Source organism: Microtus pennsylvanicus, chromosome 9, assembly GCF_037038515.1.
Source record: "Microtus pennsylvanicus isolate mMicPen1 chromosome 9, mMicPen1.hap1, whole genome shotgun sequence".
In the NCBI taxonomy this organism is placed as follows: domain Eukaryota; kingdom Metazoa; phylum Chordata; class Mammalia; order Rodentia; family Cricetidae; genus Microtus; species Microtus pennsylvanicus.
In genome coordinates this window covers 73316166-73341919 of record NC_134587.1, presented here as the reverse complement: position 1 = coordinate 73341919, position 25754 = coordinate 73316166, and the positions used below count along the sequence as shown (strand labels likewise).

At 42.2% G+C, this 25754-nt stretch overlaps 1 protein-coding gene across 5 annotated transcripts in view; it reads right to left on the bottom strand.

Moving 5' to 3' along the window:
* Positions 1 to 25754, bottom strand: part of Pofut3 (protein O-fucosyltransferase 3) — a 76931-nt gene that overhangs the window by 14612 nt on the left and 36565 nt on the right. For 4 of the 5 annotated variants that reach the window (XR_012911851.1, XM_075986479.1, XM_075986480.1 and 1 more), the window contains exon 4: positions 6867 to 7702. Coding sequence is in view for 4 of the 5 variants with exons in the window: in XM_075986479.1 (XP_075842594.1) it covers positions 6867 to 7702 (836 nt within the window). In the remaining variant the exon portion in view is untranslated. Of the gene's footprint in view, positions 1 to 6436; positions 6720 to 6866; positions 7703 to 25754 lie in introns of those variants that run through there. The other variant, XM_075986483.1, reaches the window with a different exon arrangement.

Below are 25754 nucleotides of genomic sequence, written 5' to 3'. Positions count from 1 at the left end.
TTTTTTTTTTTTTGGTTTTTCAAGACAGGGTTTCTCTGAAGCTTTGGAGCCTGTCCTGGAACTAGCTCTTGTAGACCAGGCTGGTCTCGAACTCACAGAGATCCGCCTGCCTCTGCCTCCCAAGTGCTGGGATTAAAGGCGTGCGCCACCACCGCCCGGCTAATGCCTAATAATATTTTTACAGCATTATTTTTCTGTAAATAAAATAGAGATGTCCAAATAAAACAGCATTGACTGGACACATAGTTTAATTTCATTCTCTCCTGAATTCCCACAAGATGAAAAATAATAGTATTTTGTGTTATGGTATGAATTCATAAAGAAAAACAAAAATGATGAAGAAAAGAATAGCCAAATTTTGGAAATCGTGAGTTATTAATAGATGGGTAGCAAATGATTTCGCTGAGCAGAGAAAGCCCAATTCCAACATGCCGCAAGTACAAGGAGACATTCTGGAACATGGTGAGAGACGGGGTCCCTGGGCATAGCTGTGAAGCTGAGGCTAGCAGCAAAGCTACAGCCCCCTGTGGTCTGAGTTAGAGGCGACTGGTGCGCTCGCGTCATTCCTCTGCATGCAGAAACTGCGACGCGTGCCATTCCCAGAGAAAACAGGTCCGCTCCGAGAGCCTAAAGAGTAGACTTATTTTGTTAATAACGACTCACAGCCGACTTTCTTTCTTTTCCTTGTGGACGGGAGGGAGAGGGGTGTACATGCTGACGCGAGAGAAAGACCCTGCGAGTCAGTTCTCTCCTTCCATCACTTGGTTTCTGGGGATCCGACTCAGGTTGTCGGCCTTGGCACCAAGCACCCTTAATTACTGAGCCACCTCACTGCCTACCAATGAGACTTTAGATCCCAAAGTTAAGGGAGAGTAGGCTTAGATGAGGGTAGGGACACTGAATTCCAGCAGATAGTTTACTATAATTTTGACATATCTCCCAAAAGACTCAACGTATTAAAACCTCGGTCCTCGGCTGATGGCGCCGTTCTAGGAGGCTCTGGGACTTTAGGATACTGGATATAACTAGGTGAAGTAGATCACTGGGGCCCCTCAGGGAGTCCCTCTCCCTCTCCTTCCACCCCGCCCCTATCTTCCACTTCCATTCTGCCCTGAGGTAACTTAACTGGCCCCATTCTTGCCGCCATGGCATTCTCCCATCAGCACTCCAAGAACAAGCTCAAGGACGGAGAACTGACATTTCTAAATACAAGAGCTAAGGGAACCCTGTGCCCTACGCTGTCTGCATTGGAGATGTACCACGGTGATTTGACTGCCACACATCTCAGGGGCCTGAAGAGCTCAGATCACTCTTGTTGCAGCTGAGGAGGGAGGGCTGTGACCAAATGCATACCTCACCTCCCTCTGTGGGACTCTCCTTTTCTATCTTCAAAGTTAACGACTGAAGTCATGGAAGTCCTCGTTGTCATATCCCAGCCCAACACAAAAAAGGGCGCTCTGGGGTGCCCTCTTTTTAGTCAATGGAAGACAGGTTCTGTCCCCTTCCTACCCTGAAGAAATTGTCCTGAGACGCACGGTATGTGTCACAGTGGAAAGGTACAAAAATTAGCTGATGAAGCTCACAGAAAAGACCTCGGCCCTGTCACATCCTGTCTGGTCCCCTCCCTTCACGGCTTTCTTCTCTCCCCTCTTCCCCTCCTCCTCTCTGGGGTTGTACTCCCTAATAAAACCGCAGTCCTTAAGACTTAGCTTCCAGTCTTGCTTCCTGTGAAGACTGGTGAAGCGGTCCCACAGAGCGTGTTCTCCCTGATGACAGCATGCTCCACAGCTGTGATCAAGGGTCTCGCGTGTTAACAAGGGTAGCGCCCAGCTGTCACCAGCTCTGAGAAGAGTCAGCCTGAATGAACCTCGAGAATCCTCTGGCAGAGCTGAGCAGGCCGTGCTGGCAAGAGCTAGGGAAGCCATGTGGAGCCCATCGTGAGGTGTGTGGGCTGAGGTGGAAGGTACACAGAGCAGCTTTCACAAGACCTGGAGGGACACACTCATGAAACTCAATGCTGTCACAAGAATAACTGAAGCTGTTGCTAGTGACATGTTGAGTGGCTCCGTGAACTTGGCTGCGCTGACAACCTGCTGTAAATAGAGACGTCAGGGCTTCCTTGGCGGAACACTGAGCAAGGTGGTCCAAAAGCTCTGGGAGCTGGGAAAGCTAGGATCAGTTTTTACTATGTGATTATGATCCCTGTGGCAGAGGGCATTCCCCCTAAGATATCAATATGGAAAGCACTAGCAAGAGGACTGACTATATAAATGTGTGTGTGTAATTGTACATAGTACCCAAAATGTTGCATTTAAATAATAGTAAATACATGACTTTCTGGGATTGTAATTACATCTCTCCCTTTCCTTTCCTCCCTCCAAACCTCCCTAGAGACCCCTCCCTGCTCTCCTTCCCATTCACGGTCTCCTTCTTCACAACTGTCATCGCATATGTTTATGTATATACATATATGTTCTTAACTATAACCTGTTCAGTCTAGGCAATGTTACTTGTCTGCATGTTTTCGGGGCTGATTATTTGGCACTGGACAATCAATTGGTATGTTCTTCCCTGAGGAATTCTCCTGCTCCCAGCATTCCTTGGTTGCCTATAGTTATTTGTGTGGGGTTGAAACAGGATTAGGGAGCCCAGTGCCAATGGATCACACACACACACACACACACACACACACACACACACACACACACACACAAATACTCCCTCACCTAAGGCTCAGGGAACTTTGCAGAAGAGGGGATGGAAAGATGCCAGAGTCAGATGATCCAGAAGCTTGCTTTGAGATTGTGCTCCCTACTAATATCAGAAGCTACCTCAGAAAGTCTCACCAAGATGATCACCCAAAGGTGAGCTGACCAAGGATGACACTGATGGACATGCCAACTGGACAGGAAAAGGCCTATGAGACCTCAACCCTACATTATATATTTCTTAAAACTTTATTATCATTTATTGTACCTGTTTCTCTGTTATATTTAGGCATTTTTATATAAATATATATGATACATAGAATCTAATTCTCCCCATATCACTCTCCTCCCCCCTAAGCCCTCCCATTTCCATTAATTCCCTTTGTTTCCTTAGACAGTTTTGTTTTTTTTTAAGTTATTTGTTTAAATGTGGATTTATGAATCTAGTTAATCAGGGAACCACATATGAGAGACATTTATCTGAGACTGGATTAATTCATTTAGCATGATTTCCTTGCTAACAATTTAATGTCGTCAGAGTTAAACAAAACTCCATTTCTATGAACCATGTTTCCTTTCTCCATCTGTCCGCTGCTGGACAACTGGTTGATTCCATAACAGTTCCTGTGAACGGTTCTGCAATAAGCATCAGTGTGCAAGTTTCTGAGATGCATTGATCTGCAGCATCTTATGCAAATACCCGGAAGTGGTATAACTCTAATGTGTGATAGATACATTCTTAGCGTCCTTAGGCACCTCCACACTGAGTAGACTAATTCCATCGTGAGTAGACTAATTTACATGCCTACCAGGGTTCCGTCATGACCATAACCCCATCATCATTTGGTGTCTTCATAATCACTGCCATCCCTAATGGAGACGGGATTTTAGGGCTTTCATTTATCTCTCTCTGATGACTAATGGGGTTGAGCATGTTTTCATACATTTCAACGGCCATTTGTGTTTCATCTTTTAGGGCTTGTCTGTTTAGATCATTGGCCCATTTATTGTTTTGGTTTTCGATTTAATATTTGCCGTTCTTTATATAGTCCAGATATATCAACACCACTGCCTTAAGCATAGCTGACAACAATTTCCTCCCATTCTGTAGGCTGTGTTGCTTCTGCTGATAGTTTCTTAGACTATGCAAAAGCTTTTTAATTTCATGAACTCCCATTTGTCATTTCTTGAGGGTATTTGCTGTGTCCAAGGGGGTATATTTAGAAAGTTCTTGCCTATTCCTATACCTAGAAGTCTTTTCCTCTAGGAGTTGTTTTTAAAATTAAGGTCCTTGATCCACTTTGAGCTGATTTTTGTGCACGGTAAGAGAGAGGGGTTTAATGTCATTCTTCTGCAGGTTCCACTGTGTATTTTTAAATCTTTGTCAAAATGTATAGAAAGTCTTTCATTTCAATTAATTCTTTAAGATTTTAATTCAATGTATTTTGATTATATTTACTCTCTAGTCCTCTCCCGACGTCTTCTAGATCCATCCCTACCTTTCTACCCTCCTTCATACTTCATGACTTCTTTTATTTTTTAAATAATCCATCCAGTCCAATATGTGCTGCCCTTATACTTACTCCAGGGTGTGGGGCCATCCACCAGAGTATGGCCCTACCTACCAAGGGTCACTCCCTTAAAGAAAACCGATTCTTCCTCTCCCATAATCAACCATCAATATATCTTCAGCTAGGAGTGAGACTTCCTGACCACCGCTCCCTCCATGCTGAGATGTGTCTGTCTTGAGTTTGTACAAATCTTGCGTATGCTGTCACAATCTCTGTGAGGGGGAGTCCGTGGGACCAACAAGTCAAAAAGCAGAGGTAACTCATTCTTACATTTAGCTTTTGATAGCCTATGGGGTCTAGGTGGGGCATTGTCCTCATATTAAATAGTATCTCCATTTAAAAATACATATGCATGTCTATACATATATGTTTCTATAGTATTAGGTTTCTCTGACCTTTTCAAAGGTCTGAAGTGTTAGTTATCCCTCCCCATAATCCTTCATTTGCCCTACAAGCCCACTTAATCCTCCTTGCTCCATCATTTCCTATCTCCTTTCACGTTACCTTCATTTTATATTCCTTCCCTTGAACCCAACCCCTCAAGCCTCTTACCAGTTTCTTGGCCTCTATGGATATTCCAAAAATATCTAAAGATTCAGTGCTACTATCCACAATTGTGAGAAAAAAAAATGCTATGTTTGTCTTCTTGGTCTAGGTTATCTCACTAAGAATATTTATGTCTAGCTCTATCCATTTACCTGCAAATTTCATGTTAGTTTAGGTCATCTACTTTTCCATAAAGTTTTTATGTTCATTTGTCAGTTGCTATAAAAATACTTGATAGACTTTCTATTGATATTATGTTAAATCTCTATCAATTTTAGAACCGACAACAATATTGGGAAAATCCTTGGACATGATTTATCTATCCATTGATTTAGCTCCTCCTCAGGTTCTCTGAATGGTATTTTTCACTTCTGGAGTGTGTTACTTCTAACTGGCCAAACAACTCTAATTAGTATATATTTTATGGTAGTGTAATAGTATTTTTAAACAACTTATTTTTCTATCTATTGCTAGAATATGGAGAAATCATTTTATCAACTTTGTATACATTTTTATTCAATTCAATTTTCACAAATTAGTTCCGCCATTTTCCTGTACGTAACCCTTGTTTACTATCCTACATTATATCTTAGGGTAGTCACTAAGTATTCTGCTATAGAACACTACAAAGTAGGTGTTTCTAACAATTCTTGAGTCTGGGTAGTACAAGATCAAAGAGCTAGAAATTTCCATGTTCAATGAGATCCTGTCTCTGCTGCAGGCATCTGGGGTCTGACTCAGATCTGATCCCCTGCATAAACCCCTTCCTGTAAGAAAGTACCATAAAAATTTCCCAGTCTTGGTAATTCCAAGTCAAGGTAAAGACCCCCCCCCCCACTGTGCTAACTGCCGCTTCTTACTTCTGTTAAACAGCTTGCTTGCTCTACTTCTGCTTGCAACTGACAACCAGGATATGATTTTCGCCTTTTAAAGCTCCCTGCAGAAAGTAGTCAGGACTGCTCTGTGAAAACTGTTTCTCTCCATATTAAGTACTACCAAATTAGTAATCCTATTTTGTTGAGTGGTCCTTGTGGTCTTCACCCCACAATATTAACCTCATTGTTATTCAAAGTCTTCATATAGGTTGAAGGTCCCTCACCTGAGACCCGAGACTCTGAGCATCCCTCAAGTGAGACCTGAGGATCTGAAATCTGAAATGCTCCGAAGTCTGCAACTTTTGGAGCAGCAAACTGACATTCAACACTTTCTAATTTTAGAACATTTCAGGTTTGGGATTTGAGGATCAGAAATGTTCAAATGGTAAAGGCTGTGCAAATAATTTATAAACTGAAACACTTCAGTATCTGAAATTCTCCTGATCCCAAGCATTAAGGGTTAGAACAATTAAATTACATTAGTCAGCGTTGAGTATATGTCAGAAAGAACAAGATCAAGAATGGAGACAGAGACGGGCTGGTGAGATGGCTCAGTGGTTAAGAGCACTGACTGCCCCTCCAGAGTTCAATTCCCAGCACCCACATGGCAGCTCGCAGCTGTCTGTAGCTCCAGTTTCCAGAGAATCTGACATCGTTCTACCAATGCGCATGAAATAAAGTTAAAAAAAAGAATATAAAAACAAACAAAAAAAAAAGAATGGAGACAGAGGTAGCTAAATGCATACGCAAGGTGAGTTTCCTAATGGCAGGCTGTGGGATTGAGAGAAGGGGGCTGGCACAACTCACAAGGTCCTTAACAACAGAATCGAGGGCGAGATTACAGGATTGCTTGTGCAGATGGAAAGCAGACCTCTTAAGTTTCTGATCTGGGTACCTTCTCCCTTCTTCTGCAGCCCCGTGTATCAATGCCCAGGACCTGTAGCAAAAGTCTTCTTCAGAAGAAACAAGGAGGACTGAAGAGCTTCAGAAGGTCCTGAATTGTAACCATGCCAGTGTCCCTAAAGAGTAAAATGATCTTCTAACTTCTTGTATGGCACACCACTCTGCTAGGAATGGAGAATGGTGGCAGGTAGCAGCCACAGACAGAAGATCCACACCACACAGAGAGGCAGAGACAGTACACACACACACTTGCACTAACTCACCTGCTCCTGTAGCCTGCTGTTTTCCCACACCCTGTGGCACACCATACACTCAAACGTATCAATGTAGTTGTCCTGATTGATGTCTTGCACTCCCCACTTCCGTTCCCGGAGAGCTGTCAGAAGTCGCTGGTTAGAGATCTTGCCCTTCAGTTTCCACTCTACATAGGCCTCATATGATCGGTCATCATAATCCAGCTGCCTAATGAAATTTGCCAGTTCTCTGGGGTGAGAAAATTCCGAAACAAGAATGGCACTTCTGTTACTTGGCAGCCAGTCTGCGATGGTGGGGGATCCATAATACACGGGCACGACCCCCAGTTTCAGCGGTCTCCAGAACTTCTCTGTGATGTAATCATCACAGACGGCATTCTCGAAGGCCAGGATGAACTTATACTGGGCGATGATTCTGTAGAAGCCATCAGCGTCCATGGAGGCTGGGTTTTTCAGCTGCTGAGGAAGCTCTTTGTTCCGTAAACACTCACCGTAGGAATCCACTTCGATGTAAGCCATCAGCTCCCGAACATAGCTGTCCCTGTCTGACGGTGGATCACAGTCGGACTGTACGTAAACCAGCGGAGCAAGCCTTTGTCTTAGATTGTTTTTCGACTGCAAAGGAACTAGGTATCTGCGTGATGTCAGGACTTCCACATCCTCCAAGTACTGGGTGGTCAGCGGCAAGTGGGAATGCCTGCTGAAGGTGGCTGTGTGGTTGAATAAGGTGATGACCGGCTCATGGAAGAGCTTATAGTTGTTTTTGGGGGACTCTTCATGGAAAAGGGCCCAGTCATGATGGGCTTTCCGAGGCAGAGGTAAGCTGTCTATGTTAAAGTCAGTACCTAGGAGGAGAAAATAAAATATGAATATGTCCAAAGGAAGCATGAGACATCAGGGTACAAGCATACTCTAAAGGGATGTGATGCTATAAATAACAAGTGTATATGTCAGCGCTCCTCCAAAGCACCTAGAAGTCAACGGTAAAGGATGTGCCAAAAATGAATAAGAAAAGAATTGCCAAACGTAAGGATTGTCGTTTTCATTCTTTAAAAAAGGCACAGGGAAGAGTGCCTGGGTAGATTTAAAAAGAGGCATTAGTCTATTGCCTTCTGCAAATGGCTCTTCATTCCAGAGCTGTCGTCTACAAGATAGCAAGGAAATAAAGACATCAAGACAGACAGTTCCTTAAAAAGAGAAAAGCAAGAAAGGGAAGTCAAAATGGAGAAAAGCGACTGGGCTGGCAGACTGATTAATCAAGCTAAGTGGGGAGGAATCATGCGAGAGTAGCCTTAAGAAATAGGCAGGATGGATTTTTTTTTTAATCCAAAATGATTGATTTCAACAGAGTGCAGTTGATCAATCTTAGTCAAAACAGTAGACAGGAGGCTTTTAAAGACAAAAGCACTGATAATAGCCCTATGTTACAGACTGCTGCAAGGGTAGGCATGAATTAACAAGTACATCAAAAAATAAAGAGGCCTAACAGGCTTATAATTAGGAGTGATGCTGGCTTCCATGGGATTAATTGGAAAACCTCTAAAATACGATAATATGCAGATCGGCGTGATGGATGTGGTCAGCAGTCGTTTCCTAACCATGGGGGTAGAGATCCGTTCAGGGAGAACGAATTTCTATGACTAAGGAAGAAAAATGAAGACTTCATCACAATATGAAATGTCCGGATGCTCCTGACAAAGATGCTGTGAACACTGGCTTGAGGTTGTTAAACACTAATGTACAGAAATAGCAAAACCGAAACACACATGCACACATACACACACACTAACACGCACGCATGCACGCACACCAGAAGAAGAAAACTCCATCTTCGGCCACCTACAGTGGGATCAAAATGTACCAGATAACTATGGCAGTATGAAACAGCCTCTGGTGGGCTCACAAAAATCAGTCACTTGATGTTAGTTCAAATGCTCTCAAGTGAATACAAACTCTTTGATACCAACAGTGCTTTAGTCCAATTTGGAGAGGATGAATGTGGCAACCTGGAACTGCTTACTCACAGCCGACTGAGCTCACATGGTGGGCAGGGTGAGAGTCCCGTGAGTCATCCCGTGATGTGGGAGTGTCATATATCAATCTGTTGATTTCATTGGCTAAGCAATAAAGAAACTGCTAGGCCCATTGGATAGGCCCACCCTTAGGTGGGTGGAGTAAAGAGAACAGAATGCCGGGAGGAAGAGGAAGTGAGCTCAGACTCCACAGCGCTCCTCTCGGGAGCAGACGTCCGCCATGCTCCCGGCTCCTGGGCAGACACACGCGATGAAGCTCTGAAGCTCCGACCCAGGATGGACTTAGGCTAGAATCTTCCCGGTAAGACCGGTGCTACACAGATGATAAGAAATGGGCTAGTCCAGGTGCGAGAGTTAGCCTAGAAGAGGCTAGATAGAGATGGGTCAAGCAGTGTTTAAAAGAATACAGTGTCCGTGTAATTATTTCGGGGCATAAGCTAGCCGGGCAGGGCAGGCGGCTGGGGTGTTTGGGGACGCAGCCCCGCCGCCGCCCCATATTACTACAAATGACGCCCAGACGTGTGGCTAACTGAGTCCACAGAAAGCCTGAGAAAGCTTGGGAAAGAGTAAAGCATGTTTTCTTGATTGTGACAATTTCTCTGGTCTACTCTGCTTGCTAGAGGCAAGCAAGCGCCTCATCTAAGAGAGTCTTCCTGACTCAGCATTAGCTGCAAAGCCTGCAGCTCATTAAGAGGTCCTGCCACAAAACACTTAAACAGTGTTGATGAAAAGCTGAACACATGCTTTTCGGTTTTCAGCCGTAGCAGGAAAAAAGCTCCGCGTTTAAAAATGCCGGCTTTCTGGGCCATCCTGCCAGGGCAAACTCTGACTGTTTGAGGCAGGGGGCCGGCTACTGAGAGAGGACTTGAGTGTTGTCTATTGTAGCTTGCTGGCTGGCAGGGACCTTGCAGCCAGTACCTCAGCCATGAGGCTGAAAAGCTAAGGAATGGGCTGGATCCAGCCGTCAAAGCCACGCCTTTACTCCTACTGATATTGCTTGGTAAATTAAAGGCTCTTGCGGTCAGAAAAAGAGAGATATACAGTAAAGAGAGATTCAAAGACAGAGAAAATTTCTGAATGGTTTAAAGTGTGTTAAAAATATATGCAGGCTAAAAGTTAAAATTCTTAAAGTAAACCTCTGTGACTTCAAGGTGTGGTAGCACACGCCTTTAATCCCAGTGCCTAGAAGGCAGAGACTAACAGATCTCTGTGAGTTCAAGGTGTAGTGGCAAACACCTTTAATCCCAATGCCTGGGAGGCAGAGACAGGCGGATTTCTGAGAGTTCAAAGACAGCCTGGTCAAAGATGTATGCTCAAAAAGCAAAAAGTTAACCTAGAAATGTCACAGCTGAGATTCTTAAGCGCCTAGTGATTTAAAGGTGCAAATCAAAAGTGCTCCTGGATAGTAAAAAATTGCAGATTCACAATAGGACAGATTCAGACCACTAAACGAGTCACACTGTTGGATGAATGTACGTAGGCTTGGGAGAGAGAAGAAAAGGAATATAGAGAATAAAGTTAATGGTTTAAAAAGAAAAAAGTAAAAGTAAAGTCTTTAAAGAGACAGAGTACAGATAGTTATAGATATAAATAAAAATAAGCCGCGTAAAGATGGAAAATTCACAGAGAGTCTAGATTATGTACATTGTGTTTTCTTTAAAATTTTTGACTGTAAAGGAGCTAAGTACAGACAGACATTTCATTATATGGACTGCCAAGCTAAACCAGAATGGATATAAGGGTATTACAATTTCAGAATTTGGGTCTAAGGATATGATGCTTTGGAGAGAGTCTTCTTTTGTTTTCACAGAGGATGAGACTCTATGGATTTCTTCTATTCCGATTTGGTATGATGGACCACGTCCCCCTGAAGGGTTGCTGTGAACATCTTCAGAAAATTGCTTTGCTCAACTGCCAACTGAGATGAAACTAGCACACAGGTTATACCATGAAAGACCTAATTAACGACGCCCCTATTCAGCAGGAAGCAGTTTGGAGAGAAAAACCTGCGCCCATGTTCCCAAAATATTGTTTATAAATATTCTTTTACATTTAAAGGGGGAAATGATATAGGTATGAATAATTTGCATTGGTATGGATTTTAAGGTCAATTTTGTTATATGTATATGTATTTCTTGATCTTGATTAAGGTATTGTGATTGTGTAGTTCATTTAAATATGTACTATATAATTTAAGAAATATAGGTTGTTAATGGATAATCATCGATAATAGTAAAGCTTGTCATGTTAGTTAGAATTTCTAGATATATAGAGATATATTTTAGATAGACATTCTTCATGTCTTTTAAAGATTACAGAATAGGACATTTAATGTTTTAATAACTTAGGACTTTTCATGACAATGAGACACTCCGCTCCTGGCAGCACCAATCTACTTCAAGAGGAAGATGGGCATCGAAGAGGATCCTTATGGAGTTTGAAAGCCATTTGGGCAAGAAACTGCTCTTGCCTGGACTATTGCAAAAACTGGACACAGAGAACCCGCAGAGAGAGGACTACTGAACTTGCCTAAGGTGAGATGATCTTTCGGGGTTCCTGATTCATGAAAGAGTCTGCGAGACATTCTGCAGGACACAACAGATAGTGACTGAACTGACTTTGAATTTTCCTGCTTTATGGAAATGTCTGCTGGATACCATGGGCCTGAAGGCTGAAGATGGATGCCCCAACGGTACAGAGGAACTTTGGGTGACTGTCCAGGCAGCGAGATGTCTCTGTCATTTCTAGAGTTTTGAAAGTTGCTTTTTTCTTGTTTGTTTATGTAGTATTGTATCTTTCTGGAGTCTTTGATGGAGTTAAGAATAGTTAGTTATAGTTATAGTTTTCCTTAGTTATGATAAAGATTATTGTAACTTTTACTTGATAACTGTTTTGTTATATGTAATTTTGCTATGTTAAGGTTAAAGCCTTCCTTTTTTTGTTTAAACAGAAAAAGGGGAAGTGATGTGGGAGTGTCATATATCAATCTGTTGATTTCATTGGCTAAGCAATAAAGAAACTGCTAGGCCCATTGGATAGGCCCACCCTTAGGTGGGTGGAGTAAAGAGAACAGAATGCCGGGAGGAAGAGGAAGTGAGCTCAGACTCCACAGCTCTCCTCTCCGGAGCAGACGCAGGAGAGACGCCATGCTACCTGCTCCAGGGAAGACGCACGCTATGAAGCTCCGACCCAGGATGGACTTAGGCTAGAATCTTCCCGGTAAGACCGGTGCTCACAGATTGTTAGAGATGGGTTGATTGGAATATCAGAATTAGCCAGTAAGGGCTAGAGCTAAGGGCCAAGCAGTGTTTAAAAGAATACAGTTTCCGTGTAATTATTTCGGGGCATAAGCTAGCCGAGCCGGGCAGGCGGCTGGGGTGTTTGGGGACGCAACCCTGCCGCCGCCCATATTACTACAATCCCGTACCTCCAAGCCAACAGTCCTCGTTGACCACGTGAAATTCAGCCACAACTTCACAGCTAGATAATATCCAAAGTGAAGGGACCTGTGCTGATAGCGGCTGCAGATATCTCAGACCTGGCTGACTGGAGGTATGAGCATGATGGGGCATGTCTGAGAACAGGGAATAGAGAGGCTAGAGCATCCCTGCAATGTCCAGAATCTGGGGGTCTGTTCCCATCAAGCGCAAGATCCCCGACATGCTGCAAAGTGACAGGGGAACTAGACACAGCCAACTTTGCATTTTGTGACCATGTATACCCAACGTTGCTCACCGATTCTTTCCTCTTCACTAGTTCTGCCACGTGTGATGCCAACTTAATCCAACAACACACCGCGCAGTGTTCCTGAGTTCCACGGAACATATATTTTTCTCATTCATGACTTAAAACAAAGAAGGAAAACAGGCTTTAAACCTTTATAGGTGACACTAGATTACATCAGAAACTGCTCCTATGGATACTGGCTAAATAACCCTGTCTTCTTAATGCCAAACTCATCACCTTCTTGCTTTTCTGTATGTAATAATCTCCCCTCCTTGTTCATCTGTACACAATAGCCCTGCCTCTCTGTTCAATTCTACATAAGACACACAATGAGCTTTTGGGCTGCTGTGGTTTCTTCAGCAGAGAGCCAAGACTACCCAATCACAGCAAATCATGTGTTCATCTATGATTTTTTTTTCTTCATTCCCTCGTCACCTAGACAAAGACATCTCTGGAGCCTTGCTGTGTGCAGCAGAGCAGGGACACAGAACCCACAAGGCACAGAGAGCCTGAGCTCTACCTCTGCCTGTCTACATCAGTGAAGCGCAGCAGGAAGGAAAAAGAGCTGCACCAAGACTTCTGTGACCACTAGGAAGGGCCAGCCTTGTTGGATTGGTAACATGAATGGGACTAAAATCAGCCTGTTATTCATGACTCACGTGCTGCGCCTCTACATGAGCTGCTACAGAATGCCAGCATCAGATAGGCCAGAAGATGATGAATATTCCACATATGCAGTCTATGGTAACAAAATCAAACAAAACCATGCCCTGCAGAATCTTAGCAAAACTATGCTTGTTTACTAAGAATCAATACACAGAGCTGGACATGGTGGCACATGCCAATAATGCTAGAATTCAGGAGACTGGGGGAAAAAGAATGAGTTCAAGGCTAGCCTGGACTACAGACAGAACAACACAGCATGACCCTGTCTCCAAAACCAAGTATTGAGAATTTACCTCAATGGCAGAACATGGTACCCAGCAGGCACAAGAATATAGGTTCAGTGCCCAGTAACCCACCCCCCAAAAAACCTAAATATGAAAGCGTGGAGTTCCCATTCTCTCCTCTTAATTCTGTTGAGTCTGCAGGGATAGGAAAATGCCCCTATTAGTGGGATATGTCACTTTAACAGACAGAAAAGTTAAAGGGCCTAACTTACCAGAAATACTTTACATATAAAAAGCATTTCCCAGCACCAGGCAGTAGTGGTGCACACCTTTAATCCCAGCACTCAGGAGGCAGAGGCAGGTGAGTCTTTGAGTATGAGGCCAGGCTGGTTACAGACAGAGTTCCAGGACAGCGGGGCAACATAGAGAAACCCTGTCTCAAAGAAAACAAAAACAAACAAACATAAAAAAGCATTTCTCAGTATCTTTCCTAAGAAAGATGATTTTTAAAATGTCACTTTGTTCCCATAACACTCAGAAAGAGTAAAATCAAAGCCACCACAGACCTCAACTACCACACTGGGGACATCATAGCCTACAGCAGAGTCAGTGCTAGGCCATTCTAAAGGAAGTGGCTGGAAAACCAGGTGAATGATTTGACTTCAGCTCCAGGATAATGTCTATTACAGGAGTGGAGCCGAGCAAAGCAATGGAAATGAAAACATGGAGCTCCATAAAATTCTATCTATGTTTATATGATCACTTTGGCTGCCTCTTCCACTTAACAACTTTGGATTCAAACTTTCATTTCTCTGGGTTATTTTGTGTTTGCTGAATATTGATACATTTATTAGTTAATTTAAGCAGCTGCTGATGAACAGAACTCACACACTAAAATACACTGTAAAGGGCACATGGGTATCTTTCACCATCCCTGCACAAACTGGGAAGACAGACGGCAACTTGGATTATTGACCCCACTGCAATCACAAAGGTTGGCTCGCTCATCTAGAACTAAAAAGGCAGATGAGGACCAGGAGTCAAACTGGCCAATGTCAGGAAACCAGAATAATGGCTGTGGTGCTGATTCTAGAGAGCGAAGAGTATAAATGAAGGACTATGGGCATCCTCAAGTGCTCCCACAAAAATACACCCTTAAACCTTAGTACCTCTAGTCAATACAGTTTGCTTCGAAAGAAGGCACGGCTTAACCTAGAAGAGAGACGTGATTCCCAAAGCGTCTTCCAAACTTTACAACAAAATATTCCCATTGTGAAGCCCCGAACAGCCTATGAAAACCCAGTCTACCAAAAATACTCAACAAGGAGAATTAAAACTTTCTGAGGAAAGTAGTGTAGAACAAAGGGAAGCCTGGTGTGTTGCTCAGCGAGTACATGTACTGGTGCTTTTAAAACCTTTTCCTGTGAATTTTCTTGACTTACCCACACAACTCCAGGGTTCTAAGCAGTAACTAACATTATGAAATAATATTAGGAAGAGGATCTTGTCATGTGAAACTAAATTCTGAACAAACGAACTAGCCACAAGCACCTCTACAGACATCCTTTCTCTCTACCAGTTGAGAAGGGGTTCTGACAGGGCCCTTGGCTCAGAAAGTCCTCCAACCAACTGCTGGGCCCATATTCCTCCTGCTCCTCCCACTAACTCTCTCCAAGAGTCCCTCTTCCTGCCTCTTAACCACATCACCATCACGCAGCCTCCCTCTCTCAATTACACACACTCATCAAGCACACCTATTCCACCCCAGACACAGACATTCCTCAAGCTCCTTATGGAGTCTGTGCTGAGGGCCAGTCAATAACTTTGCAATCCCCTTCGTAATAGGTGCAGGGCCTAAGGCAAAAGAAAGATCGAGTCCCATACACCATGTACCTAAGTATTTAAAGGCTAGAGATCAATCTAACAGGCAATTCAGTGTTCTCTCCTTTTGCAAACATAACTTTATGATTACTAATGTGCACACATATGCACTGTGTAAAGCAGTAAATGATATATATTTAAAACAAAGGTTTTTTTAAAGTATAGTAGTACATGCCGTTAATCCTAGCATACTGAAGGCTGAGGCAGGAAGAGCGAGAGTTCAAGGTCAGCCTAGGCTACACAGCAAGTGAAAACAGCTTGGGCTACACATAAGGAGACCAGCCTTTAAAAAAAATTTAAAAAGTGAGGCATCCCTGTTATCCGAGCATTCCAGAGAGCAGAGCAGAAGGACCACAAGCTCAAATTAGCCTGGGCTTTATAGGGAGAGCCTGTCTCAAAAAATAAATCAAAGATGATGATTCTCTTTAGAAGCTTGTTGGCATGAAGTGAGGAAAACAGGAGATTGTACTGGTCAGTATCATTAGATGTGACAGAATCCAGAGCCACCTAGGAGACAAACCTCTAGCTATGTCTATGAGGGAGTCTCTAGGCTGGGTTGACCGGGGTGGGATGATTGTGGGCAGCACAGTCTCATGGACTGGAGTCTGATATGGGGAAGCTGAGTACCGAGATTCACCTCTCTGCCCTGACTGTGGATTCAGTGTGACCAGCAGTCTCCAGTTCCTGCCACTGACTTCACCGCCACAGCGGTAGCCTTGAGCTGGGAGCCAAATTGCTCCTGTCAGAGTTTCTGTTCTAGCAATGAGGAAAGCAACTACACACTGACTCCCCTTTCATTTACTTCATTACTTCATTACTACCACAGTTGAAGAACCCCTCTTCTCTTCCTCCCACTGTCCAGATGACCCCAGAAGTCCCTCATCTTGTTGCTTCTGTGATTTCTCCCAAGCTTCTCTTTCACAGACAACCTCTGTCCTACATCCCTGCCAGTACCAATGGATTAAGGTCTTCAAAGCAAAGAGTAGAAACAGAAAGCTGGGGTTCATACTTAGAATGCTTAGATCCTAAAAGGTGCAAGCAAGACTTCTCCTGCCACTGGACCTGACCCACTCCTTAAAAGAGCAATCTATGAATATGCCTATGGATATCTCAATCTACAGTGCCAGGTTTCATGGCACCAAAGTCTCCCTCCTCAACCAAACTCTAGTCAAACTCCCCGGAGAGCCTTTCACAACTAGATCCTATCCTCAGCCTGCGGAGTCTAGTTATTTCAAAGGATTCCGCCATATCAAGTGGACAAGAATCTCCTACCTGGGTACCCTAATTTCCTACACTTGATATCTAAGGTCACTACCTGCCTTTAGTAAGAGCCTCCTCTTGATCTACTCTCTGCAATTTTCTTTCCTCTATCCTACCTTACTGGTTGACTATTAACCTCAGCTATCTCTCCTATGTTCATAGTTGAACCGAGGTTCATAGCAAAGTATCTATCCCCTGCTGTAGTAAAGCAAATAAAATGTCTTTCTGTTTTTAACAAGTATTTAGTGCAGAACTTTTATGACCCATAATTTGCTATCACCCTTTGGCTAACCACCAAGCCCTACGTACACCCTAGCAGTACAGCCTGCCTTGGAGACGGCAAACCAGGAGGCACGCCAGCGCAGGTTCTGGAAGGGGACTGATGTGATGCCTCTGGGGCAGAGAATTCTCTAGTACTGTTTCTTGAATGCGATGCTGTGCCAATACTCTGTATTACATGAGACTTCATCCTGCAAACCTGCTCTCTCAGAATCCCTGAGCAACTGCCCTGCAATTAGGTCTAACCAAAGGGAGCATGGGGGGGGGGGGGCTGGAGAGTAAGAAGGAGCCTCCCTCAGTGCAGCCTCAAGAGGAGCAGCTAAGGCTGTCACTTTGCAAGAAGCCACTGCCTGTGAGCTTCACCAGCACACAGGGGTTTGTCATAACTGCTCCTTTCCGTATCTTCCTCCTCCTGTTGCTCTATCAGTCGGTGCTTCAAGCGCTGTGCAACCGGCCCTCTGCTGAAGGCCTGCTGTTCGTCATGCCTAGACTGACTTCCGCTTTCTTCTGTCAACAACTTATCCATCAATTTTCTCTTGTTCTTCTGCTCCCCTCACTTTTCTGAAAATACTGGTTTTCTGTTTGTTTGTTTGTTTGTTTGTTTTGCTCACATGTGTAACACCTTGTCAGCACCACTGGGCTTCTATTTCCTTACCCAAGGGAAATGTCTACTTTCCCTGCCCAAGATTAACTTTCTAGTTTATTTCCCTTAGAACATCTGATAAAATATGAAAACACAAAAATGCATGCTTCCTTTTTATATAAAAAAGAAATGTTTTTAAGAAAGAACCATCAAATTACTTAAAACCAAACCAAAAAAGCCCACATTTTTTTCATCCCTGTACTCCTTCATAATTCTCCTCTGGGATGTGAGCTAAATCGTACAGGACACTAAGATCCACGCAGCAACAGATTTTTAAAAATGCAAAGGGAAACTGTATCAGAGTAGATTCAGAGGGACGGCTCAGCAGGTGAAGGTGCTCGCTGCCAAGCTTGAGGACCTAAGTTCGATCCCTAGTCCTCCCTAGTGCAAAACAAGAACTGGCCCCATGAGTTGTCATCTAATTTATGTGTTTGCCATGGCATGAGCATGCCCTCCTTCCCTTCAACACAAGCATGCACATGTGCATACACACACACACACACACACACACTCTCACACGCATCAAACAGGAAATAAATGTAAAAGAAAAATTAAAGCCATGTTAACATCCTTCCATGAAACACATCCTTGTTACTCATATATGCAGTCAACATGCATGGAGACGGCAATACTGAGAGCGGTACAACCACCCCTAAAGAGCACAGATTTGCTACATCCTGCTAATTGAACATTAAACTAAAACTCGGGAACTTCAAAGAGGAACAAAATGAGCCTCAGGGGATCTTATGATGATGATGTAAATGTTAAGCTATTAGCTGAAATTCAAACTAGAGTAGGGTACATACACGCCGTCACTGCCGAAGAAAGAAAAGAATAATTATGTCTGACTAGTCCAAGAGAATGGTGCTGAACTACTGACAAGTACACAGAAGACCTAGTAATCAAAAAATTAGGCTCAATTACTAGCCCAAGACAAACAAGTAAAGCCATCGTTGTATTCTCTGGTTTAGCTACGAATATAATCTGCATGATGATGATGATAATGATCTACCAAGCGTGGTGATTAGCCGTTTAGGAGGAGAAATACAGGAAGACTGAGCATGAGCGCTATCAGGAATGAGTAAATGAATGAGCGCTCGCTCATCCAGCAAGGCAAGGAGTCAGCGGATGATGATCAATACTGAAAATCGCGACAGGGTGCTAGACTGTCACACACACTTATTTCAGAAACATGAAAACCTAGAAAGGGGAAATTGTTTTATAATGAGAAGAGCTTTTCGCATAAATTGAAACCATGTACAGCTGTGAACCTGGCATTATCCATGTAAACAGAGGGAGTATTTCTGCCGTGGTGCACACAAGTCTTTCAATTCTCACATGGCATTACGCCACTGTGTGTAATGCAGTCATGTCCATATGCTCCCAAGACCTCCAGCTTATGAGGATAGGTCCATAGTATGAAAGCAATCAAGAAAACACTCTTAGGCCCACTGACTCCTAAGGCAATCGAAAGAGCAGTTATCTTCAACCACAAACAAAATTTCAGGGGCAGTATGTGTGTCTGTCACAGACTAAAGGTATACTTAAGTCAAAACCTAATGCTGAATCAGTCTACAGTCTAGTCAAGGTAGCAATGGCACATTTTTTCAAAGCAAGTCTATCCAGCAGGTACAAACGGAAAGTACCAAGTCATTTTTCCCCAATCTTAACGTTATCTAGAAGCTAAGACTTACAAAAATGAATTCATTCTCCAAACCTGTGGTTTAACTCCATTTAATCATGCTAGAGTCTCTCTCTATATTGAAGGGAGAGGCAATATAGAATAAAGCACTGTCCTCCCACATCCATCACATCTAGACAATATCTATATAGTATCTCCAGCCAGCTTTTAATGGCATGCCTTCATCATTTAGGCAACAGAGTCAATCAAGGATCTGAGATCCACATTAAGAATCTCTACTAATAAAAACTCCATGAATTTTATCTTAGAAATTCAGATTTAATGGTGTAGACAAGATTCAAGGCTCTGTCAGCAAAGAAAAAGCAAGGTGGTAAGTGTTGATGTAAAGCAACAGAAAATCTGTGTTTTCAAATAGCTTTTCTCAATTAACTGTTCCCATGAAATTTTTAGTACTAAAACATACATTACTACCATAAATTCTATTGAACTCAAATATGTGGTTTGTGTGTGTGTGTGTGTAAAAAGGAAGCAGAAGAAAAGGAAAACAGCCCCACCCATGTTCCTCACTCAACATGGAAACTTGTGGGCTTTTCCCTGTAACATGTGTTTTGTGTATGTCCAAGGGGAAGGAGAGTATGTATGTATGTATGTATGTATGCATGTATGTATGAGCAAGAGTGTAGCATGCACATATGTATGAGAAAGAGTGTCTGTAGAAATAAATGAAAGAATATTCTAAATTCACCAACAGGGTAGGTCACTATTGACAAGTCTGCATTCCCTCATTCTCTCTCTGTCTCTGTCTCTGTCTCTCTCTCTCTCTCTGTGTGTGTATGTGTATGTGTGTGTGTGTGTGTAATATTCCTTTTCACTGAGTGAATATGTGTCACTGTGGTTTGGGTTAACAAAGGAGCTGGACAGGTAGAGGTTAGGTGGGACCTGCAGAAAAAAGAGAATGCGAAGAAGGGGAGGAGCCTCACAGGCTCAGGAGAGATGACACAGAGAGGAGATAAACTTGTCACACTGAGAAAAGGTTCCAAGTCATCTGACAGAACATAGATATATGGGTTAATTTAAAATATGAGTTAGCAAATAAAAAGTCTGAGCTATTGGTGGAACATTTATAATTAATAAGTCTCTGAATGGTTATTTGGGAGTGGCTGCTGGGACATGAAGAAACTCCATCTACATGTGTCTGCGTATAGTTTCTATATGAGTTCAGGCATGTCCATGGAAGTCAGAAGACAACATTGGATTTGGTCTTTCCCTTTCACCTTGTTTGAGGCACGGTCTCTCTTGTTCACTACTTCATAAGTCACTAACTGGCCCATGAACTGCAGGCAATTCTCCTGTCTCTGCCTCCCAATGCCCAGCTGGAGGTACACTGGGATTGCTGATGTGTATCGCAACTGCATCCATTCTTCTAGGAATCTGAATTCCATGTAGCTTGCATAGCAAGCACTTCACTTACAGCGCCATCTTCCCAACTCTCAACAAGTCTTGAGAAAATCAATCTATAGTAAGATATAATGTATAATTATATAATATAAATATTATATTACTACAATAATAATATATTTTATTACTCATATATAAATTTGAAATATGTATCCTAAACTTTATCCTGTAAAGACTATGACTCAAGGAAAGAATAGAACAGGCCCCAAATGAGAAATGACAGTCCCTACCACCCTGATCATAATAGTAATACCTGAAAGGCAAAGCTCCCTGCTTCCTGGCCCATCCACCACTGTCTCTGGATATGAGTGCAGCTCAGGTCTGCAGTTGGGCACAGAGGCAATCAGCAGGCAAGCAGATACACAGAGGCACAAGCACAGCACACGGCAGCGAGCGGGAGCTCATTAGACAAAGTGTAGGCTTTGCTGGCTACTCTTGAATAAATGATGTCATGATGCCTTCATCTGGTGCAGCCATCATTTTATCACATGGAAAGCCTCACCAACATGTGGAGAAATGACAGCGTTAAAAAAAATATGTTTCAATGAAACTGAACTCCTAAACAAGTCTGCTTGCTCTGAACTTCTGCTTAAAAGTTAATAAATAAAGGTCCTTATTGCTAAGCCACTTGGAACCAGGCTTTTGACAGTTATAATCTAATACGCCTGAATGACACCGGTATTAAAGTATGGTCTAATATATGGAGGTCTACACACGGGAGTTTCAGAAGCAGTGTAGATGGGACCTTTCCCCGTTTTCTTTTTCTAAATAGTTTAAGTAGATTCTGACAGTAAGATTCTAGGAAGCAAATATTTCTCCAGGGAGAATTTTTCATGTTGCCCAACTGCTGGATGTTCCTATTCAGTTATCACATGGCCTTTTGCAAGTATCGTGACAAAAGCACTTACCATATTCAACTATAATTGTATATGTACTTGGCTGGCTCCCTATGGGTCAGGGAGCCCTTTGAAAACACAAGTTTATTTATCTTTGCCTGAAGAACTCAACACTGATTGCCATCTAGTAGGTATCCAAAGGTACTCAGAAAAAATAAATAAATGTATTGTCAGCTCTTACGATGTAAACACTCAGGTCATAGCTTATTCTGTCAATTCTATGTCAAGAATAAGGAAGAAGAAAGAGTCCAGCTGTGGACTAAAAGCAAGTCTCCAACAAGGGGCATAGCTTAAACATGGATGCACTGGGAATTCTAAAACAAAATCCTAAATACTGAAATATGGGACAGCTCTCTATGTAACTGTCATGTGTAGGCTCTCATCACACAAGAGCAAGTATTCCGGTTCACACGCTAGCTGTTAGATTCTGGGGCCTGCATTTCACCCAATGAGGTCAAAAAGTGGTGCAGCAATTTGCTGAGAATAATCACTTGTCTTATGAAATCTTTATTGCCTTATTTTCTTGGGTGAGTTTTATTTTAATTTCTCATGATAATATTTCATAGCAAATGAGTATGTTACAGTACCACCTTGTTAAAATAATACTATGCAATAAAATATAAGCAATAATTTACAATAATATAAGCTATTCGTTTCACAAATTTATAAAGTCGGTATTTAAGAAAGAACTAAGGAGTTACAGGCATGGAAAATGAGACTTAAAAAATGTTAGGCTCTCAATTTAAGCTTTGAAATTGAAAGACCTTTTGATTGGCTGTAACTTCTTGGTTATCCCATGCGACTGGACCCTACTTGCCCAAGTGTTTATCATCAGTGGTCGGCCATGGAGAAACACTAAGTTTCACTCTGAAACCATGGGAAATCCTGAAGTTATCACTGGCAAACAAATCAAACAAAACATACTAAGTATGTCTGAGAAGCTTTATACAGGTCAGATGTATAAGTAAACAAGTCATATTTTGCTTCGAGTAAGAAAATTTATGACACTAGGCAGGGTGGCGCATGTCTTTAATCCCAGCACTCAGGAGGCAGAGGCAGGTGGATCTCTGTGAGTTCGAGGCCAGCCTGGTCTACAAGCGCTAGTTCCAGGACAGGCACCAAAGCTACAGAGAAACCTTGTCTCGAAAAAAACCAAAAAAGAAAAAAGAAAATTTATGACTCAATGGTGCTTGAAATTTTTTACTACATATATCAAATGTTGAGATATATATATAGATACCTAACAATTCAGATAAAGAACTAATAATACAAAGAACAACAAACAAGTTCACAGTTACTGTTACAGTAACTCTGAAGCATACTATGAAGACTTGTGTGTTAACAGCCTTGGTGACTGGCCTGCCCCTTCAGTCTGCAGTGGTAGAACCTTCCAGATCTGAGACCTAGCATAAGGCAGTTGGGACTTGAGTGGGAGTTCCCCTGGGGGATGATGGAAGCCTGGTCCTCCTCCCCTCTTTGCTTCCTGGCTGTCACGAGGCCATCAGATTTGCTCTATCACAGACTCCCCACCAACCTCCTGTCTTGTGTCACTGCAAGTGACAAATGAGGCAAGGGTCAAGCTCTGGAACTCTGAGGCATTTCCCTCTCTTGTGTCCCTCAGGTATTTCGTCAAAGGGTGGAGATCTTCCTAACACAGCACAACACAAGAAGGGACGATAGGCAGGGGAGTAGTAAATGTTTAAAACAAAGTACATGTACAAGTGGAATCAACATAGCTTTAAAACAGCAAAGTTTGAAAAATACTTAAATATATATGTTCATTTGTATATATGTATATATATATATATGTACACATACATATAGTATGTGTGAATCAGATCAATAAAGTAGACAAAACTACAGGCCAAACAATTTTATATTAAAATTCTAGAAGAACAGCCTTTATTACGACTGAAATGTGGATTGTAAAAGATGAAATTTCATTGTTTCCTGGGAGACTTCTTTATGGTTTAAATTTTTCTATGGTGATATATTCGTGCACTATTTGTCTAATTTTTCAAAACCAGAAATTTATAGAGAAAGGCAAAGAAAAGCATAAGAAGGCCTCAGAAATTTAGTAAAGTGTGGAAGGGCTCAGACACATTCCTAAAACTGCCACCTGGTCCCACTGCTTCTAAGAAATACTGCCGCTGGCATCCTGCCTGCTTGTAATAGTAGCACAGATCACAATTTAGATGGAAAATTATGTAGTACAGTAAACGATGCAGTAGGTCTGTGTTGCCGTTAAGCAAATGGTAGCAATCTGCTCACAAACCCCATTTAAGTGCTCTGTAGCTGGACTACCTGACAGTGCCAAAGATGTTCTTGCCACCAGGATAAACCAGGAAGCTGTCTCTTAAAGAAGCCAAGCATCTGCTTGTGGCCAGGAAACAAAGTCTGAAAGAAACGTGGTGACCAAGAAGCAGAAATTGATACTGGCTATTTTTTGTCTTGAAGCACATTTTAAGCTTCCTTTGGCTTTATGTGGATGTACACCGAAGATGGAATTTATAAAATAATCCCATACTAGCTCAGAACTGAGTAAGCCAAGGGTTTCATCTACCTCAGAGAGCGAAAGCACAGATTATACTTGAACATCAGGAGGTGAGGCGTTCTGCTAATTCCCATCTAATGATTGATTCCAGATGCAGGTGAAGATCAACACCCACCTGCTCAGAAGTCCTGCTAGGAAAATGCCTGACAGTTCAGCCTAAAAACTGGCTAGATTTTAAAAATTAAGCTGACATCAAAATAATCAAACTGGAGCCTGTCAAACCAAGCACCTTACCTTGAAATAATAATACCTCGTAGATTAAGGTATTAATCTTAATGCTTCTGGTTGGGTACTACTTTTCAGTATATTAAAAACCTAAGTGAAGGTGATGCTCTTAAAATAGTATGGTGGAAGACAGAAAAGTAATAAAACATAATATGTACATAATTTTTAAAAAGAAACTAAGTTATAAAAATAATTTTTTGAAAAAAATTAACTAATTGAAATCAGGGGATGCTTTTTGCCTTCAGCAAATACTCTAGCTGGACCTGGTTTCCAAATGGAGCCTCTCCAAATGCCTACCTCTGTCTCTAGTGTTGTTTACAGTATGTCCTAAAGGAGACTACAGTGGCCAAATAATTCCAGTTTGCCCAGAATGCATATTTTCCCACTGAAAGCCCTTTAACAAAGTGTCTCCCTGATTCTGGGCACGTCGAAATGGATCCATATTCCCATTCAAAACAAACAAAACAAAACAAACAACAACAAAAGCCCTCCAATCGTATCAGCACGAGGAAAGGCATATAACTATGTTCAGCTATGCTTAACTCTTTGCCATAAAAATTTTCAGTGTGGCCTAAAGATCAGAATTTAGTTCCTTAAATGAAAAAAAAGAGGAATGTCAAAAGCATGCTGTCCAAGAAGATGCCAAATGCAAGAGGCAAGAGGACAGAATGTACAATCCAATTCACATGAAGTCTTCAAACTGACAAAAAATGAGACTCTGGTGACAAAAATCAGGTCAGTGCTTGCCTGGTTCCTGGGAGGTGGCAGGAAGTGAGGTGACCTTACTTTCTGGAATTTGGAAATTTTCTGTACTTTGTCTAAGGTCGTGAGAACAAGATGCATTTGTCCAAGATCACCAACCGGAAGCTTAAACCATCAACTTGCCCTTTAGATAGTTTGAACTGAAGCTAATCTTGTAGAGGTTTCAAGTAGCCTAAAGGCTACTAAAGGCTAGGGGAGACTAGAGTGGGTGGCGAGGGAAATGGGAAGAGTTGATGGATGGGTACCAAGCCACAGAAGTAAGAAGCCTTACAATGTTACTGCACAGAAGGGAGCCATCATTAACAATAATAATCTGTGTTTTAAGGAGCGAGGCAAGATTTTTAATTTTTATGGTTAATCACTTAGAAGTTATAAATGATACACCAGATATTTTTAAACAGACTTAAAGTCATTCGATTTAAACAAGCTAATCATAACATGTATGTATACATGTCCTGATACAGTATAACCTTGAATCCTGTTTACAGGCTCAATGAGTGTGTACCTGTTTGAAAGACTTATTATTTTACAAGGCTGACTTTGAACTCATAATACTCTTGCCTCAGTCTCCTAAGGGCTGAAATTATAGTCATCACACCCGACCCAACTTTTGTGCTTTTATATATCAGCTTAAAAAATATTTGTAGG